The sequence below is a fragment of the Drosophila subpulchrella genome, chromosome 2R (genome assembly GCF_014743375.2).
Source record: "Drosophila subpulchrella strain 33 F10 #4 breed RU33 chromosome 2R, RU_Dsub_v1.1 Primary Assembly, whole genome shotgun sequence".
NCBI lineage: Eukaryota > Metazoa > Arthropoda > Insecta > Diptera > Drosophilidae > Drosophila > Drosophila subpulchrella.
Window position 1 is genome coordinate 9,340,265 of NC_050611.1, and position 20,148 is coordinate 9,360,412.

The 20,148-nt window shown below is 43.1% G+C and overlaps 2 protein-coding genes across 5 annotated transcripts in view; both read left to right on the top strand.

Annotated features, from left to right (window-relative positions):
* The window catches only part of LOC119549124 (mucin-17), a 43,713-nt gene extending 26,988 nt beyond the window's left edge, over positions 1-16,725 (top strand). For 3 of the 4 annotated variants that reach the window (XM_037856888.1, XM_037856889.1, XM_037856886.1), the window contains 5 exons: positions 4,374-5,019; positions 5,077-5,164; positions 11,789-12,238; positions 12,778-12,841; positions 12,908-16,725. In XM_037856888.1, coding sequence (XP_037712816.1) covers positions 4,374-5,019; positions 5,077-5,164; positions 11,789-12,238; positions 12,778-12,841; positions 12,908-15,924 — 4,265 coding nt within the window. In that variant the 3' untranslated portion in view covers positions 15,925-16,725. The remainder of the gene's footprint in view (positions 1-4,373; positions 5,020-5,076; positions 5,165-11,788; positions 12,239-12,777; positions 12,842-12,907) is intronic. The other variant, XM_037856887.1, reaches the window with a different exon arrangement.
* A 1,202-nt stretch (positions 16,726-17,927) lies between these two features.
* LOC119551471 (protein LTV1 homolog) lies at positions 17,928-19,647 on the top strand. The gene is made up of 2 exons (XM_037860826.1): positions 17,928-17,998; positions 18,058-19,647. Exons 1-2 carry the CDS (start codon positions 17,996-17,998, stop codon positions 19,543-19,545), a joined length of 1,491 nt encoding a protein of 496 aa, XP_037716754.1. The 5' UTR covers positions 17,928-17,995; the 3' UTR covers positions 19,546-19,647.
* The last annotated feature ends 501 nt before the right edge of the window (positions 19,648-20,148 follow it).

The following is a 20,148-nucleotide window of genomic DNA, read 5'->3' on the forward strand; positions in this document are numbered from 1 at the left end:
TCCCAAGAGCTGGTCGAGCTCACATCCGCTGGTAAAAAAAAAAAAACAGCAAAAAAGGTCTCCAATTACTGCAACCGGCTGAAAAGTTGTTCGCCATTTGATTTGCACAATTTGCATGTTGAGTGTGGGGCAACAAATTTGCTTTTTTTTTCTCTCCAATGATTAATTAATAAATAACGAACCCACTTGGCAGCAGCCAAACCTTTTTCGAATTGCAAATTCAGAATCGAATGGCAATTGGTGTCACCTGAACACCTCCAAAAAGCCCACGTGGGCATTGGAAATCCATAGCTGTTAGAGGAAACATTAATCCCAAGGCATCGGGTTGCCAAATTGAAAAGCCCCAAATCAGTTTTGATGAATTACCAAAGCCAAAACCAAACCAAAGATCACAATTATGCCAAGATTTCGCCCACATTCGCGAAAAAGGCGAAACCCAAACTGATGACAGCACACAAAGTAAAGCGAACAATACGGGATTTCAAGTAATAATAAAAAATCTTGCTCAATAGACTTTAGATAAATTAGAAATAATGTATCCACAATGCTGATGTAATCGGAATTGCCTCATAAAGTGTGAATCACAACGTGGGTAAATGTCAAACTTTTCAATTAAAAACAGCCCAATCTCGAGTTAATTAATCTGAGAACTTTTCAGCCAAGTGTAGAAGTACTTTCATTCTCGGGGGCGAAAAAAGTCTGACTGCTGACCCAATTAGGCATTCCATAAATAAACAATTTTCACTTGTCAGAGCGAGGGTGGTAATATATATATATTCCATTCTTGGGTGGTTTAAATTCCATTAGCCAGATCCCCAAGCAATTTTGGGACAGACAGCCAGACACCCCGAAGGGTAATAAATAGAATGACGCCCCAGTGGGCCTCTCCAGCCCCCCAGTTAATATTTCTATAGCGTATTACCTATGTTTTCATGACTAAGCCAGCGATGACCAGCCCCAACGCAGGTGAAATTAATCATTAAAATCAAGCCATCAGCAAAGCAACATAAATGAAGTATTCGTACCCATGACAACCCAGGTGTTTGGCCATAAACAAATTTGTATATATACATTAAAATACATATAGTATATGTAGTATCTTTGGCTGTTCGCGTGTCGCGGCCCCAAAACGTGACCGTTTTTTTGATTAGAGGTCGAAGCTTTCTTGGCATTTTTTTTTAGAAATTCTCGTACTTCCGTTCGGTTAGGTTCTTTTCTCTAATTAATATATGGAGTTACTTAGGCTGGAATGCAGACTTTCCATTGAGAGATGGGTATTTGTTTGGGGAACTTTCATTTCTGGTTGTGACGCATAAATTGTTGTTGAATAACTTGGGAGATGTCGAGTTTCGGAGATGACTAAAATGTTTATCAGTTTGTTTTCAGTTTAATGAGGTCATCAGGAGCGGGTATCCATACCATTCATTATAAACCCATTTTAAAGTGCTTTGTGTATAACATCTACATATGAGTGATTCTTTGTGAAACGTATCGAGATTTTCTTTATGGTCTCAAAACGGTTTCATATTTTTATCACGATATTATACCATTTATACAGGATTTAAAAAATATTAAAAAAATTTATCCATTTGACAGAAGCAAAGATATGGCGATGTCTTTTTTTTGTTAAGATTGTGTATAACTTTAAATTACATGGTGTAGAAAATAAAAAAAAAATCTCCTTAATTATTATTTTTTCCAACCTTTCAGATAAAAATAGCTCCCATAACAGTTCCCAAGCAACTTATAGGCCAAACTTAAAAAAAAATATTCAATCGCGGTTTTCTGCAAATCGGCATTTTTAATTTTTATAAAAAATTAGTATAATGTTCTATACATAATCCTTGTTGAACCCTACAAATTTTGACGTGGGACCTCCATGGGTTTCCCCAGAATTAATTAAAGCAGTTTATATTAAATCAAAATCAAAGCAGTCTTTTCTTGTTATTATTTTTAAATTATGATGTAACGAACTGTTTATTGGATAAAAAAATAAATGAATATAAAAATAAAATAAAATGAGAAAGTGGGCTTCCATTTAAAAGTAAAATCTACGGAATCGTTTTTAATTGTGCTTTAAAATTCTGATCAATAGCAATATGAAAATTTTCAAAAACCGGTGCATCAATCCATTCAATAAAAAAAATCATAAAAACTTTCGCATTCGCAGTGTTTCAAATGCACTAAGCCCACTTCCTCATTTTATTTTATTTTTATATTCATTTATTTTTTTATCCAATAAAAAAATTAATTCTACCAGCCCAAGACAAACAATAAAGTTTACCGATTTGTCGGGTATCTTGCATTTTCATGGGTCACGGGCTGCTATGCAACATAAATATAAAACAATATCTCTGGGTTAGTCGCGTCGTTTAAGTAGAGCGTAGAACGGTCGAAAACAGTTCGTTACATCATAATTTAAAAATAATAACAAGAAAAGACTGCTTTGATTTTGATTTAATATAAACTGCTTTAATTAATTCTGGGGAAACCCATGGAGGTCCCACGTCAAAATTTGTAGGGTTCAACAAGGATTATGTATAGAACATTATACTAATTTTTTATAAAAATTAAAAATGCCGATTTGCAGAAAACCGCGATTGAATATTTTTTTTTAAGTTTGGCCTATAAGTTGCTTGGGAACTGTTATGGGAGCTATTTTTATCTGAAAGGTTGGAAAAAATAATAATTAAGGAGATTTTTTTTTTATTTTCTACACCATGTAATTTAAAGTTATACACAATCTAAACATAAAAAAGACATCGCCATATCTTTTCTTCTGTCAAATGGATAAATTTTTTTAATATTTTTAAAATCCTGTATAAATGGTATAATATCGTGATAAAAATATAAAACCGTTTTGAGACCATAAAGAAAATCTCGATACGTTTCACAAAGAATCACTCATATATAATATGAACTCCAAGTCGTAATATTTACACTTCACTTTGATGCATGGGTACATATAGTTATTAGATTGTGTTCTTTCCCATATACTATACTCTTCATTCCTTTATGATCGATAAGAATTTTACCAACCATTGTTCTTTCTTCTGCTTTATCGGCCATGGAAAGAGTTCGAACATTATTTAGGTCTACGGCCATTAATTGAAAGAGCTATAAAAGGCAATGCAGCCTTTACAACTCGATTGGTAAAAGTTTTATTTGTAGAATTCGCTCAAGTGAACGTAGTAGTTCCCTTGGTAAGAGTTCTCAACCACAGAAATCGTATATATGCAAACCTTTTAAAGAGATAAGAGATATGACCTTGTCCAGTAATTCCCTATTCAGCTTTTGCACGTGGTGTCCAATCGGTCTTATCGACGCTTCCCCCATATGAGGTATCTCTCTCACTCCTCCAATCTCTCTGTATTTCCTTCTCATTCGACTGAGAACTTCCCTCCGTTGAGAGGTCTACGGCTTTTGCCTATTATGGTCATGTTTTTGGTACCATTCGTTTCGTTTTCGCCGTTTATTGTTTACTTCTTATCACTCATATTGTTCTTAGTATATTGTGGTTTTTACTTATTGAAAAATGACACAGGAATTCTATTAACCATCGATTGGTTTAGCTGCTGAGTAACTGAGGTAGATGACTTCTTGTCACTTCCTTGGAAGTTATCATGAACTTTTCGATGATTGCGTTTTGTTTATGGGTTTGTATAAGATTGTAAAATCGTTTTTTCTTTAAATTTGAATTGCCCCATCAACACTTTAATGGAAAACAATTTTCCAAATTTAATATACTGGGGGAAGGGGCCTTTAAGATTCCGTGGCTATTACTGCGATAACGAATTTTCCACCCCTGATAATTGAATTCCCTTCCCTGAGAAATTTTCCTCTCACTCTGAAATATTTATGCCCCAAATATCAATCAAAGGGGATGCTTTGCTTTAGTTGTTATTATACCTTATTGCATCACATGAGACGGGCAAATCAAATTATCATAGAAGAGTGGTCATGGGTATGAGTTTATAATATTTTCAATCATAAATCAATACCGCAAAATTTGCCTATTAAAATGAGAAAAAAATAATAAAATTAAATGCCTAGGAGCAGCCGAATCCTTAATTTATGTATGGAATTGAGTTTGATTGGCTTTGAAGTTTCGAGTTTTATAATTGTTTTTAAATTGGATTACCAGCAAGAAATAAATATTTTTGAATTTTTCATGATTTAATCTTGGGCTTTTAACGCTTTCCTTTAATAGCTACATTTGTTAAAAAATAATTAAAGGCTTGTTTTTGAGAGTACATTAGGAGTTAAGTTATTTTTTCACACCAGCATGCGTGCTGTTTTTCAAATTACAAAAGGCTAAAAAAAATGTTTTTAAATTGAGTTGAGTTTCTAATCTCCTTTTTTGTTCCTTCCAGAGCAACAACAGCAGCAGCAGCAGAAGCGTCGTCGATTTCATCCGCTCCGTAACCTGCGGCGCATCTTCCGGCGACGAACCATCAACAGCTCGGCGGACAGTCCTGCATCCTGTCAGTCGCCAGGACCCGGATCCTGCAACACCTTGCCACCGCCCGCCAGCAGCAGCAGTGAGAAGAATCTGCGCAGCGGCATAGCCTCGCCACCAGGATCTCCCCTGAATCCGCAGCAACTGAAGGAGAATTATCAAACGCAATCGCTGCCCAAGTCCAAGTCCTACGGATCGCATCGCGATGAGCTGCTAAGCGTGCTCCTGGGCAAGAAGCGGGCCAGCAAGCAGGATCACAGCCAGTCGCAGACGCAGACCCAATCCCAATCCCAGTCGCAAGCCCAACAGGAGGCCATGTTCCAGGCCCAGCGACAACATGGTGGCGTGGCCGTCTTCCCAGACTCCCTAGGCCTCAATCGGAGCAGCTACTTTGCCGAGCAGAGAATCCAACAGCGCCATCTACGCAGTGTGGGTGACTCCTCGCAGGAGCTGGAATCCGGTTCCGGTTCGGGTTCGGGTTCAGGATCAGGACCTGGTGGCCCCGACATCTCCGACAGCCAGCGCAGCCTGAGCGAGGGTCGCCTCCTGGATGTGGACGGGTAGGTTTTCCTCCTCTTCGTGTGATATTAGTGTGGTAATACAATCTTGAATTCCAGGGATTACTCTCGAGATACCCTGTCTCAGTCACATGACAGCGTCTTTTCCGAATCAGCCACAGCTAGCAGTCTGTCTATAGTACTCAAGGTAAGTCTCTAAATATTTGGTAATATCAAAGGTTCTATAATCACTTGGGTTTATTAAAAAAAGTCCCCTTACAACTTACTCTTAAAACTAAACCATAATTTTGCAGAATTGAAATATGGTTATTAACATATTGATAAAACACAATTAGGAGAACGACTGTATTGGCTTTTAAAATAATGTAAAGATTAGATTTTATCTTAAAGGTTTAGCATCATATCTTAAGTCTGTTAAAGCAAAAATATTTTGTTTTTCCTTGTCTAAACTGCCCTTTGATCAAATTTGCTTAACCTGTCAGGACTAGAAGTTTTTTTATATAAGAAAGGCTTTTTATAAGAGGATTGTTTATAAGGATTGTTAAATCTTTATACATTAAGGTCTCTTTTTTAATAACCTTAACTCTTCGTTGAATTTTTTTTTTTTAATATTAAAACAGATTATTACTTCGTCAAAAAAGTTCACGACCCTTGGGTCACTAGGGAAATCTGCTTGATGTTTTTGTTATCTGAACATTTGTGCTGCAATCAATCTAAATTGATTTTAATCAAATTCAATTGGCGCCTTTGTTGGTTTATCTGCATTTGTGCTGACCGAATCTCCCGCAAAGTCCATTGACTCACATTCGATTGAGGCTTTTGTTTGATTGTTTATGGTTTTCGGTGTTCCTGGGAGAGAAAACAACATTGTATCTTCGATAAAGAAGTATTTATTGGGCATTTTTCTATTGAGATAAGTTAAATAACTGCAGACGATGGAAATACCCCAAATCAGATATCAATACACATATATAAAACTGCGTGGCTATTTGAAAATAATTGCAAAATAAATTGAATTGCATTAAAAGTTGTGCCGAAAGAAAGTCCAAAATGAAATAGTCTGGATAAGATGGTTATCTAATAAACCAAAACATCATGATGTACATCATTATCATCGTTACTGCATAAGTCGGTTGAGCTTTTTCTCTTCTTTTTGTTTTTAAGTGAAAAAGAAAAACTGTAGACTACGCACGCGTTTTGCAACTGGAAACCGAAACCAATGTTAGGAATTACACTGGAAGAAATGATGTGATTTTTTAACTCCTAAACTGAAATGATTTTTCACCAATTTCCTGAAATTAAGTCATTTTTCAAGGGTTTTATCTCTATCAGAACCAATGTTCTTTAAAAACCAAAAATATATATCGTTTTCTGTTGTTTTTAAATATATGCAACATTGTAGGGTGTTGCAAAAATCGTTGAACTCTTTTTCAAAAACTGTATTATTATTTTTAAAATATTTAAAAAATAATATTAAGTTGTAATAGGGAAAGTGAATTTTGATAAATAATCATACGGTTTGTAGTGATCCCTTGAAGCAGCTTTAAATTCAAAACATACTTAATTTGTATGAAATATTTTCTTTCTGTGCACTGACTGCAGTAAGTCTTCGCGCCACCCGCTCCTCCCCCTTGGAACTCCCGCTTTTCCCGGCGATTTTCCACCTCTGGCGGCAGCGCGTGGCAATTTGCGGCTTCTTCTCCTGGCAGTCGGCTGCTACTTCTATTGCTTCTTCGGTTTCTGGACAAACGAGTTGCCAGCCGATGGCCGCTTGGCCGCTTCTTGTTATTCCACTTTTTTCCACTTGGCCAGTCCTCCTCATTTTCCCACCTTTTCCCTCACCACCCCGGTGCTCCCAGCTTATTTGCCAACCTGGTTAGCAAATAAATCGCATTTCTTTCTGTTTCTATGCTATTGAACTCCTGCAAGTTTTCCGCTAAATCAGTTTGCATCGAGACTTTAGCCAGTGAAGACATATCTAGTGTGCTCGTCGGTCGCCCCATTCCTAATACGAACTTTTCGATTCCAACTCCGATCCGCGCTATGTCCACGATCCTCGGGATTCCTGGACTCTAGCCAAGTGAAGAAGTTACCGAACCAGCGATTTAACGGTCCCACTGGGTAACTGTGGTGGAGATTGGAAGAACTGCGTTTCCTTAGTTATAGGATGGTATAGAGAGTGCTGGGGATAAGCTAGATTGGACAGGCGGAAGTCTATAAAGCTGGAAGGAATTTTAGTGATTGGTCTTGAAAGCTTATCATTTTTTACTTATATTACTTATATACCACTTGGTATTGATGTTTTTATTAGATATATTAACTTTCTTATGATACGGTCAGTCGATCGATATATTTTAACCAATTGTTGACTGTGTATTTTTATGAGACATGCCTTTTTATACGAAACAAATTCGTTTCTATATAACTACAAAGAAATCCTATATTACTGAACTCAAATAGTTTGATACTATTCCTATTAAGTATTTAATATGTTTAAAGCAACTTTTTTATAGATAACATATTGACCTCCGTTCGAAAAAGACATATATCGTATATGAGTTGAGTTGAGTTTTATTTATCTTACTTTTATTGCCTTGGTTCATTAAGGTTTATTAGTTAGTTGTATTGTTGACTGTCCAGAATGCATTTCCAGGAAAAGATTCAAGTTCTATAAATTCTCTTCCCATTCCTGCATTCAGTATACACATCTTCTAAGACCATTCTGTCCTGGGCTCCCTGTTAATCCTCCCGTCAGTTGAGTTGACTTGGCGATTTTCCTTTGAAAAGCTGAAGAGCAGGTCGGGAAACGAGCTTAGGTCTATAAATATTTACCAGCAGATGTGATCCCAGAGTTAGAGCTCTTGGCCAACCAGTTTGATGAATTAATTGCGGATAAATAGAAAGAGAAAAACATCTACACGATGGCCATAATGGAAAAACTAAATGACAATGCAGTGGAGCGATTTGCAGGAGGGTATGGGGAAATCAGGGGATCTCAAGATCTGGAGAGATGGGGGGATGGGCGGGCATTTAGCCCGGACGACTTGGAATGACAGCGATATGGTAACACGGTAACACGCATTAAAGTCGCCTGGGAGCGAGCATGGCCGTCATCGGCATTGGATGTGGATTGGGATGGGGATGTGGATGTGGATGTGGATTGGAGGGGGCAACATTTCACACGCTTCACGCTAATTGACCAACTCTGGCGGAGATCAGGGATGGGGATGGGGAAAAGCAGTCCTCAGTAGTACCGACATACCGACTTCCTAGCACTCCCGACACTCCAAATTTCATTTTCGGCCTACATTCGTTTTGCGGCAACATGAGATCTGTGACACTTCCCGTCTGGTGGGCTCCATTCCACACATTATGCAATCCTTCATCCACGACTGCATTTGCCTATCTCCTAGATTTCCGCATCCATTAGGAGTACATTTTTGGTTCCATGTCCAATCATCATGGCTGCATCCGCGTTGGGATTTTAATTGCATTTCTTCGCACGCCGATGGGCGCATTCTGGAGTTTGCAAAGTTGGGGAGTTGAGGAGATGGAGAGCTGGGGGCTTAGAAATGCGGCCCATGTCCATATGGGATGGCCACTTCTACTTTGGCCCACTTCCCGGCCCCACTTTCCGCGCTCTTGGGTTGACAGCCGAAGAGAAATTGATTCGAGGCGATTGGATTTGATGTGATGTCTGGTGCAGTTGATGTGCGAGGCAGCCAGAGGAGTCCACTCGAGTGATGGGTGAGAGTTGGGAGAAGGGTTCTTGGATACGCACATGGTCTGTCTGCCTTGGAGAAAGCCAGGCTTAAGTTTTTAGTATGTGTAACAAACAAACTAATCATACTTAATTTAGAGAGCAGTCAACAAAGGCGAATTTTTTTAAGTTTTTCTTGGTATTTCAAATATTCTAATCTAATAATGTTATAATATTACTTGCTTAAAATTTAACTTATTGTCTGAATTTTTATAAAAATTATTGGCAACCTATAATAAATCTAAAATATAGTTTTATAAATTGCCATTAATTCTCAGTTCCTTTTCTGTAAAACTTTTCATGACTTTCTTATATAAATGCAGGCTTATTTAAGCAAGTGTAATACGGCCATTAGTAGCTTAACAAAAAATTAATATATCTTGTTTATTTTCATTATTATTTAAATGTCTAGAGGCCGTTTTCTTATCCGCATGTTAAACTTCAAGTAGGTGTAAGCCTAGAAAAAGTATACCATTTTTAAGTTTAAAACCTTCTTTTAGTTTAACATGCGGACGAAAAAACGGAATATCTAATAAGTGGTTCTTAGTTGAAAGGTTTTCTAAGATTTAGGTTGTTTGGTTTCTTGTTCTACTCTATTACACCCACTCTTATAAATTTAAACAAATTCTAAATGACAACTTTACAGAATATTCAATACTGAAATAGTTTAAAAGTTATATATGATATTTTTCAAAAATAAACCGCTTTATCTGATCTTAACCCACTTGGCGGTGGAGTATCAATCAATTGAATTAGATCCGCCATGCAATTGCAATTGATCTACATAAATATTCCATTCGATATTATGGTCGAAGTCAGGGTCAATTCACGTTAGCCATTCGCCGATTGGGGCTACCAGCTAAATGCACACTCTTTAGAGCGTTTATCCCACTTGCAGATGGCGGCCATTTGTTTAATTCGCATTTCAAATGCAACTCGGATGGAATCGCAGTGATGCAATTGCATTTAATTCAAAGCGATTGCCATGTGCCTCCCACTTGGCCAACTGTTGTGCCCGTTCTCTGGACGAAAACCCCCGTCTTTCAAGTTGCGGTAATCAATGTTGGCGGTTGTGTTGTGTGTGGCCATGTTGGGAGCCGACTAGCCAACTATCCAAGTATCCAACTGGCCACCGGCTGGCTCCCCTTTTCCTCCATCCCCTCGAGTTGGCCCACTCGCCAAGTGGGCCAATAAATCAGTGAACGTGACGGGTCGGGTCCGCTCTGCGATTTTCCTGCTCAAATGCGAAGTGCAACTTGGCCAAGAAGTCTCTTTCCGCTGCAGGTAGCTCCGGTGGATAATGGGTTAAGGGTCGCAGGATGGGAACTACCTGGTGCTGCCTGGTACTGGCACCGCGAAAAATTCCACGAAATAAGAACAGATGTGCAAGATTATGTAAAATATTAAAATTAGTTATGAATATACAGTGAAAAATGATGGAATTCAAAAAACTTATAGTATATTACAACTTGTTCTTGAGGAAGATCTTTAGAAATTCTCTGAATTCATAATTTTTAAAACGGATTTCTCAATGTCTTGTTAAGGTTATTGTTTGTTATCTTAAAGAGAAAGCTAGCATCATGTTTAATTTTTCTGATGGGCCAATTTATCTGTTATCACACGACTAGGTGGGAAATTGGGTATGAAATTCTGAAAAGGATTACTTTATGTTGTCAGTTTTTTTTTTTTGAGTTAAATTTAACTAGAACATTGCCTCTAGTTAAAATTTTTAGTCAGACAAATCCTCATATGGTTTGAAAAACTAATATTTCGAAAACATAAATTTACCTCAATGACAAAACTTAACCTGACGTAGAGAAATCGGACCTTAGATTAGATTAAACATGTTATAATATGCTTCTGGCCGTTTTCAGGTTTTACCAAAAGTAGGTTATAGATATAGGAAATTAAGAGTTAAACATACCGACGAGAAAACGGCGTTTAACACTAAATATACCTTTGTACTATCAAGTTAAATGAGATAAGTATTTTGTTATGTGATTTTATCCTAAAAATAACTGACTAATTAGTGTAAAATAAGCTTCCAAACAAACTTCACTTATGCAGGCGCCCATAAAGATCATCATGCAGAACATTGAACTCGCCCCCAAATCCCCAATTGCAATTGTTTGACTAGAACTGATGGGCGAGGTCTTTAACCTGAACCAGCCCGGCACTTAATCCTCGAGCAATGAGCTCCCAAAAATAGCATCCCCACTAGAAATGAGTCCAACAAACAGATGGCGACGTCACGCGCCGCAAACATTGATAGATGAACGACAAAAACGAGTAAATTCCGGGAGTTGGAGGAGGGCTATTCGGACTCGCTTGTTTACTTTTGGACAGAGTTCGGGTCCCTCGAGTCGTACCCTTGAAAATCAGTCGAGAGCTGACAACAAACAGATCTCCAGTGCCTGCCCTGCACCCAATTATCTTCGTCTAGGTAAAAAGAAAATCTGACGCCATTTCCATTTTCATTCCCATTTTCATTTCACTCTCGATGCATCTGCATCTGCATCTGCATCTTCAGTTGCACATTGCACTTGGGTGTCGTCAGTTGCCGCTGCTCGAGTTGAAAGTGAAATCTTTGAGATCGCGTGATCCGCTTGGCAGAGATATTTCCATAGTTCATAATTATCGTAGCAATGGTAGCCGGAGGTTCGGGTTCTCTTAGGGCGCAGGGAAATCCCTTCCAGCTTTCGTTTGCGGTAAGAATTCGGAGGGGCTCTCAAATATATAATATAAGGAATCGCAGGTCTGTTCCGGAACCACAGTTACCCAGATTAAATAGGGGCTTCCCCATCAGTCATTTGTAGCCTCGTCTGCGTTGTGAGGCCCGCCAAATGATCGACTTTAAGCAGAATCCCTTCAAGATGAAGCTGGGCGGCTCCTCCATGGGCGAGAGTCGCCTGGGACGCAGTTGTCTGCGGGCTCGTTTTGTTTTCCGCTGGAAAAGCTGGGTAACCCAACCAACCATATAAAAAGAACCCCTGAAACACCCAGTTCCTAACCAAAAAACCTAAATAACACCTACATCATTTTGAATTTCAGGCGGAACTGACGGATGTCTTGCGAAAGCGACGTAATAGACCCGATGCCTCCGACGAGGATTTGGGTCTGCCCCGCAGTCCAGCTTCGCCACAACGAAGGGCAGCGGGTGGAACTAGCAGCAGCAGGAATACCTCTGCCGTGGGTCACCAGTCTCGGGGTTACCACCACAGCGAGGTCTCCTCCCTGAGCCTGGTCAGCGTCAACAGTGCCGAGGCGGAGACAGAGGACAGCCAGAGCAGCTCCCATCACCACCGCCAGCACCACTCACGGGTGTCCACCAGTTCGTCCATCTCGGTGGGATCGGACATACTGCGATCCCATCACGAGGACGATGTGGACGCCGTGGGCGGGGAACGGCACCGCCTTTCACATGCGGCGGCCAAGCACAAAATGGCCATCAGGCCGGTGAAAAAGAAGGGACCCACCAGGCAGCATCGCATGACATTGGAGGTGAGTGGTTGTACCATATTCCTTTCTGCAGTACAAAAATCCAAAAAACTCAGATGTATCAATTTCAATTGAAAGTACTAATTAGAATGGGTGCATGCAATAACGCCCAGTGAAATAACGCCCACTTTCTTTAATCATGTATTTCTTAATTAATCAAACTCTACAAGTTATAATAATATTTTAGTATAAGTTGTTGCTCATTTAATTAGAAATTTTTAATTTTAAATATTTCCTTTTTAATTTATTAAATTAATTTATCAGTTTTATATTTTTTTTATTTTTTTATATTTTATTTAGTTAAAAAAGGTTAAGTTTTTAAATTTTCCGTAAATCAATTTGATATTATACAGATCATACCTAATTTATTCAGAAGAAACCCTTATTATAATATTTTCCGAATAGCTACTTATAAAAAATAATAATATAATTCGTTTTTCAATTCCTTATATATCAAATTGATATGCTGCTATCTATTCCTTAACTATATCATTAAAATCATATATATATTTTCATATACTAACCGATATTTTTTTTTTTAGACTTCCATTCCGGAGGCCAATGAGGATGTGCTGAAAATGAGCCCTGGATTAAGAGCTGTTCATGGTAAGTGATCTCAGAAGTACATTGATATATAGAATACCCCAACCTAATCAAAATTCCTCCATTTAGAAGCCGACCTCAAGAGCAAGACGCGCTCCTTGCCACCGAAGACTCTGACTGCCATTGCGCCACCTGTCCAGGTGAACGCCGCCAGCTCGGTGACCACCAAGCGGACCAAGACAATCGAGCAGAGCTCCAGCGTCACCACAGTGACCAGCTCATCCACGTCCTCCTCCACAAGCCAGATGTTCGGACTTCGAGGACTGACCACCAAGACCAACGCGCTGCTGGAGAATCGCGGAGAGTCGTCCACGGATGGCGATGACTTCCTGGCCAACGAGAGGGGGGCCAACGAGAGTGGCTTCCTGCGCCGCCTGATCCATCGGAACTCCAAGAGATCGATAGCCAGGGCCAATGATGGCGTGGAGGATACGGACTCCAGCCAGAGTGTGGCCAAGAAGCTGCAGATCTCGACCTCCTGTTTGGAGGCAGCTGCTCGGGAACCCCTCCAAGTGCCGGACAAGTCCCGCAGTGCCACCTCCCACGAGCAGCACATCCAGGAGACGCGGCAGACGATCAAGCGGGAGATTCACAACGAGGGCAAGCATGGACTGAATGCGATGGTCAGTAACTATGGAGTCCATCCACATCCGCCCACGGCATTGAAACCCAAATCGGGTCCAGCTGCCAGGCAGCGTTACCTGCCCAAGGAACTGGGGGCCATGCCACCGGTGGATAAGCTCCCCTCGGCCAACGATGTGACCAACTTGCTGTCGAAGAGCTCGCGGGGCAACGACACCTTCCAGTCCACCACTTTGGTGCGGGAACAGCAGACCAAAGTGGAGTCCTCGTCCTCCTCCTCCACGGCCACACATTTCGAGAGGAAGGCGAAGATTGTGGGCCTGAGCGCCTTCCAGCAGAAGCTGTCGCGATCCAGCGACTCAGTGGGCCAGCACTCCAGCTCCTCCAACTCGTTGGAGACCAGCACGGATGAGCCCTCGCCACTGTACTACGAGGAAAAGCAGCGCAAGACGGTGGAGAAGTCGCGCAGCTTCCGAAACTACGAGGATGAGCCGGTGGACTCCACATCCGTGCACAACAACATGCCCAGTTTGCCGGATCTGTCGCTAAGTTTCCGGGTGCCTGCCTACTACAAGCAGACGCCCCAATCCCCCTGCTCCCCCATGTCACCCAATGCCAAGTGTGTATCCCTGGGATTCGAGATCAACGACAACAAGTTGCTGCAGTCACGAGCTGAATCCACCGGGCAGTTGCCATCAGTGGTTAAGACGTCACCCCAGAAAACCATGGCCACCACAAAACTGATTGTGAGCAGTCCAGGATCAGCGAACATCTCCCAGATCGAGCAGAACATCGACCTGATCGTCAAGTCGCCCATGGTGAGCGTTCTCAGGAAGTCCGGCAATGTGGCGGAGAAGCTGCCCAAGGAGCCATCTACTCCGACCAAGCAGCGACCCAAGCTGCTGGATCTGGGAGCAAAGATCACAGCTCCGGCGGCGAATCCCACCCCGAGTCCGGCGAGTCCTCTGACCAAGAGTGCCAAGCTCTCCAACAGTCCGCCCACAACGCCAGCCAAGGGACAGAGCTCCTCTTCCTCCTCTTCGAATAGTCGACGGAACTCCAGCAATGTGGAGGTCACCGGCGAGCCGGAGTTTATGAAGATCCAGCTGAACCGCGTGGATCAGGCTCGTCTGCACAATAAGGCCAATCACTTGGTGCTGGCCAAGAATATGAAGTCACCCACGGAGAGGAGTCAGAGCAGCGATGACCTCAGTTTCAGGCGGAACAGCGGCGAGAATCTGGCGGGAATTGAGATTGTGGAGCACCCAGTTCAGGTCAAACCTTTAAGCCCGGTGGTCAGGCCGACGACTCTGGAGCCCAGTTTGGGCAGGCAATTGAGATCCGTGAGTGCCAATAGTGTGAGGACGAGTTATGGAAGTAGCAGTGAGGGCTTGGCCACACCGGTTACCCCAGCCACCACTCCAAGTACACCCAAAAGCAATGGATTGCCCAAGGGTAATCCCATTACTCCCAAGAGCGGAAAGGAAGCCAAGGAGCCAGTGAGTCCCAGGGAGCCGGCCAAGAGCAATCGCCTTTCGCTGGAGGAACGCAAGCGGTTGTTCCTCAGCGAGGAGCGATCGAAGGCGACGGAGCAGCGCAGGAAGTCCATTACCAAGGCGGAGGCCACTCCATCTGCTCCTGCACCACCCACTCCCTCGGTGATTCCAGCCACTCCTGCCATTCCACTCGCCACTCCAGTGGCCTCGCCCACCACACCCGAAATCTGCGAGGTCAACGGCAACATGGGCTCACCCACCTCCAATCCCGTGGTGCTGCGCAAGAAATCCTTTGCCAGCTGCAATGGCAATCCCAGTCCCTCCAAGGACGATCCCACGCCGGAGCTGATGAAGGTCTTTGCCCGCCGTTCGCTGAAGGTAAAAGATGACGACGTGGTGACCCTGCCGCAGGTGCAGGCACAGCCTCTACCTCCAGCTCCAGTGACCACTACCAATAAGAAACTCCAACCCAGCGGTGGAAGTGGGGGTCAGAGCGTGGACAGCGACAAGGAGAACCAGTCGAACAGCGAGGAGAAACTGGACAAGCTGGCGCCCAAGAGCGAGTCCCAGGTGACCCATCATCCGAGCAACAATCGCAATTCGGTGGCCGACTTCCGCAATCTCAACCATAACCATAACAACAACAATAATCTTCAGCAGCAGCAGCAGCAGAAGGTGCCGCCCAAGGTGGTCAACTATCTGCCCCCCATCAAGAGCAACAATCAGGGACGCAATAGCCTGAATAACAACAACACCCAGAATAATCCAAGTGCAAAGCCCCCGGGAGAGAGGTTCTCCCTGCAACTGAAGCAGGCCAATCCCATGGCAACAACTCCATCCTCTCCAGCAGCAGCAACACCTGTTGCAATGCCACCAGCAACACCTGCAACATCTGCAGCCGGAACACCCAGTAAACCCATCGAGAGATCCGCCACCGTGGGCGAGTTCAAGGGAATCCACCAGAGACGCGCCGAATGGGAGCAAAGGGCCAAGGAGGCGCTTAAGTAGGGGATTCAATCAATGATCACCTGATCCCCGAGCGGACCAGACTGTACCTAGCCTAGCTGCAATCCAAGTGCTTTCGTCTAGTGATGCCCTCAATCGAACTGGGGAGGCAACAAAATTACTAAGGGAATAATCAAATTATCATTATAAAAAAACACATTAGCTAAAAACCTGTAAAGAATCGCAAATGAAATCAAAGTTGAGGGCGCCGGACTGTCCGCAGGTCATCCAAAGAAAATAGCGACCTGCTCGGGTCCGGCTCCCAAAAAACACTCTATAGGCAATAACTATATACCGATCTTCAAAAAGTGACTAGCGTATACTTATTTTTAGTCTATCCAGCGTATCGTTTACAAATTGAGAAAATAAGCTTCGTTTCGAATTTGTTCTGTGCATGTCGAGAAATGTTATCAAATAAACTAAAGTGCAACTAACTCTTAACTGACATAAAAAAAAATTAAAAACTTTATGGACTGTGAGTATAATTACGCGTAGCAAGGAGCCTGATATTCGAAACATTTGATTTACTTTAAGTTGATATTTTGCAAGCTTTTAATCGGTAGGAGAGAATGATTTTACTATTTAGGCTAACTATTATTACTTTCTACCTTGTTTATGTATAATTATAATCTTTGAAGTCTGCTGAGATTACAGATCACCGAGTGTAACGAATGGAAATCCAAACATATTCACACCCAAGTGTATTTAAAACATTGCGATTGTACAATTGTTGTCGAGGGGACAAGTTTGTAAATGTACATACAAATAAATAAAATCGAACTAATAAATATCCAAGTAAATGAATGTTTTCGTTTATTTTTCAAACATATTTTGGGAGGGTTATGTGCTGGCTAAAAAGGGAAAAAAATTTTCCATTTTATTATTTACATTTCATCAATATAGTTCCAAAAATCCGATGGCTCGAAGAAATGTTTATTTTAAATTATGCTTCTATCTATTGTGATTTTTTTGAGTCACTGAAGAATAGTTTAAACTTTGCGAATATATAGTTATTAAGCTGCAAACATATTACTTTATAGACTCGAACATGATTTTTAGCTTCTTAACCGTATAACTCGTTAAATTAAAATGAAAACGAACTGAGCTCTTACAACAAGGGAGAACGCTATAGTCGAGTACCTCGACTATCAGATACCCGTTACTCAGCTAAAGGGACCAAAGGGAAATGGAGATATGCAAGCAGCAAAGCGAGATTTAAATGCGCCACCTACCGGCGGAAGACAGATTTAAGCGTTGTGTGCGTTAGGGTAGGCGTGACAAATTCATTGTTCAATAGAATAAGTTAGCCGCGCACTTTGCTCTCTCTGAGCGCCGGCAGTGCTTTTCTCTTTGCCGCTAAGTTCGGCCGGCAACTATTTACATACACACACATACACGCGTAAAAACATTTCGCACTGTCTGGCTCTGACGTCATAGCTTTTTTTCTTGGGAGGTTTGTGGGCGTTAGAGTGGGCGTAGAAAAATTTTTTTTGGGTCAATCGATAGGTATGGACAAGACTAATACATTTCAGTTAAAATTTTCTATCTAACATCAAAACTGTAGGAGCCACAGTTTTGGGCGGTTTGTGGGCGTTAGAGTGGGCGTGGCACTCTACTGAAACAAACTTGCGCTGCGTAAGAAGCTCAGGAATCTGCTCGCCAAATCTCAATAGCCTAGCTCTCATAGTTTCCGAGATCTCAGCGTTCATCCGGACAGACGGACAGACGGACAGACGGACAGACGGACATGGCTAGATCGACTCGGCTAGTGATCCTGATCAAGAATATATATACTTTATGGGGTCGGAAACGCTTCCTTCTGCCTGTTACATACTTTCCGACGAATCTAGTATACCCTTTTACTCTACGAGTAACGGGTATAATAACGACACTTAAGTTTGGCGCCTAGTTTTTGAATTAAGTAAAACGCTGCCCAACACTGAACCAAACTACGCAGCACCCCCAACAGTGTGACCATAGGCTTGTAACTGAAAAATCCCTTTCTGGGTGGCAGCTGCAGCAGGCACATGTGTTTTTCTGTATTTACGAAAGATATCCCGAAAACAATCCAATAATGGTGGGTAAAAAACATCTATACCATCTAAAACCCTTCTAATTGACAACCCCCAACCGCAGGTCAAGGGCAAGAAGCCGTACATTGACCGCAAGAAGGCGGTCACCTTCCATTTGGTGCATCGCAGTCAGCACGATCCTCTGGTGACCGATGAAAATGCTCCGCAAAGGGTGCTCCTCGAGGCGGCGGCCCGTCAGCAGAAGCCCAAGGAGGAGGCACCAACTACCACAGATCCCGAGAAGCGTCAGGAGGAGCTCAAGAAGTTCGGCATCCACTTCGACGACGACTATGATTACATGCAGCACCTGAAGAAGCGCGAGAACGACGTGGTTTGGGAGTTCATGGAGAATCCTAACCAGGCGAGGAAACAGAAGCTCCAGGATCCCGAAAAGCCGGGCCCGGCACCCAAGCTCATCCTGCCCAGCTCCGTGTTCGCCAGCGAGTTCGAGGAGTCCGAGGGCATGCTGAACAAGGCGGCTCCGCAAACCCTGCGTCTCGACTGGGATCCTGATGTGGTGGCCGCCCTGGACAGCGATTGCGAGCACGAGGATCTGGATGATGACTTTGTGATGCAGGCTATGGCTGAGGGCGACTCCGATGACGAGGACTGGGATGGCGAAGAGGGCGACGAGGAGGAGAACTCCGACATGGACTTCGATTCCGATGACCTAAACGAGGAGGAAGACGAGGACGAGCTGATGGATCGCCTGGCGCCGCTGATGCGCGAACGTCGCTTCGACGATGAGGAGGTCAAGTCGCGCTTCACGGAGTACTCTATGTCTTCCAGCGTAATCCGGCGTAACGAGCAGCTCTCCCTGCTGGACGATCGCTTCGAGAAGTTCTACGCTTCCTACGATGATCCCGAGCTGGGCGACCTGGCCCTGGAGGACATCGAGGGCAACTGGCACCAAAAACATCCAGTTGTGATGCAGTGCTTCAAGGAGTTCAAGAAGAAGGACAAGAGCATCGAGTATAACAAGGAATGGGATCGCGAGCGCATCGAAAAGTATCGCAATGTGGTCGAGGGAGAGGAGGATCCCACGGAGGAGCTGGTGGACTACGAGGTGGATGACCCCAAGCAGAAGAAGTGGGACTGTGAGTCCATCTTGTCCACCTACTCGAATATCTACAATCACCCGAAGGTGATCGACGAGCCACGTCGCAGTCGGCGTTCCAGTGCCAGCACTAATCCAGTTCCCATACAGATCGATCCCAAGACGGGGTTGCCCACAAATGTCCTTCGCAATGGGGTCGATGGCCAACTGACAGCAAAAGCTTTGGCCAATCTGGCCGATGAATCATCTGCTGCGGCTGGGCCAAAATCACTATGCGCCAAGTCGGTGCTTTCCACATTGAGCGTCCTGTCCATCAGGCCCAAGGACGAGACCCCTGAAGAGAAAAAGGAGCGGAAGCGACTGCTTAAGGACTATCGCAACGAGCGCCGCATCGAAAAGAAGGCCAACTCGGAGGCCTTCAAGGAGGAGAAGAAGCGGCAGACGCACGTGAAGATCAACCAGCGAACCAATCAGCAAGGAGCCTCCATTGTCTAGCTTAAGTTTCCGGCTCTGTTCTCTAGGCTTAAATGTGAATTGTATACACAGGCGTATATATTAAGTGATATCTATAAACGAAGGATTGGATGAACCGACAAACTGTTGCCGTTATTGCGGAAATAGTCCATCCGAATCATAGGTCCTCGCTCCGGGAGTTGGAGTCGGCCCGGGATGTCGCCTTTTGTTGGCGTCATCGTCAGTTGTCAGCCCACCATTAATCAAAGTGGCTGACTGTGCCGCACGCGCTGTGGCTATAAACCACAACAACTATGCCACATCGCGATACCCTGGAAAAGAACGCAGCGAATGTCCTGCCTGGCGGCAATTAGCCCTAACTGACTGACTGACTGGCTGGCTGACAACAAGTTTAGTCTAACGATTCGCGAACTGCTAACTAGCTCGACGGGCCAACATCAAGCGGAATCAACAGCAAGGCAATCGAAGCGAAAATAAAATAAACTCTATTTCATTGTCAGTTGGCAAGCAGCAACAGCAACTACAGGAATGTTATAACAAAGTGGCTTTTTACCTCGCCGTAAGTCCATATGTACAGCGTGTAGTAGCGCCTACATCAAGTATATGCACGACATGTCTGTGTCA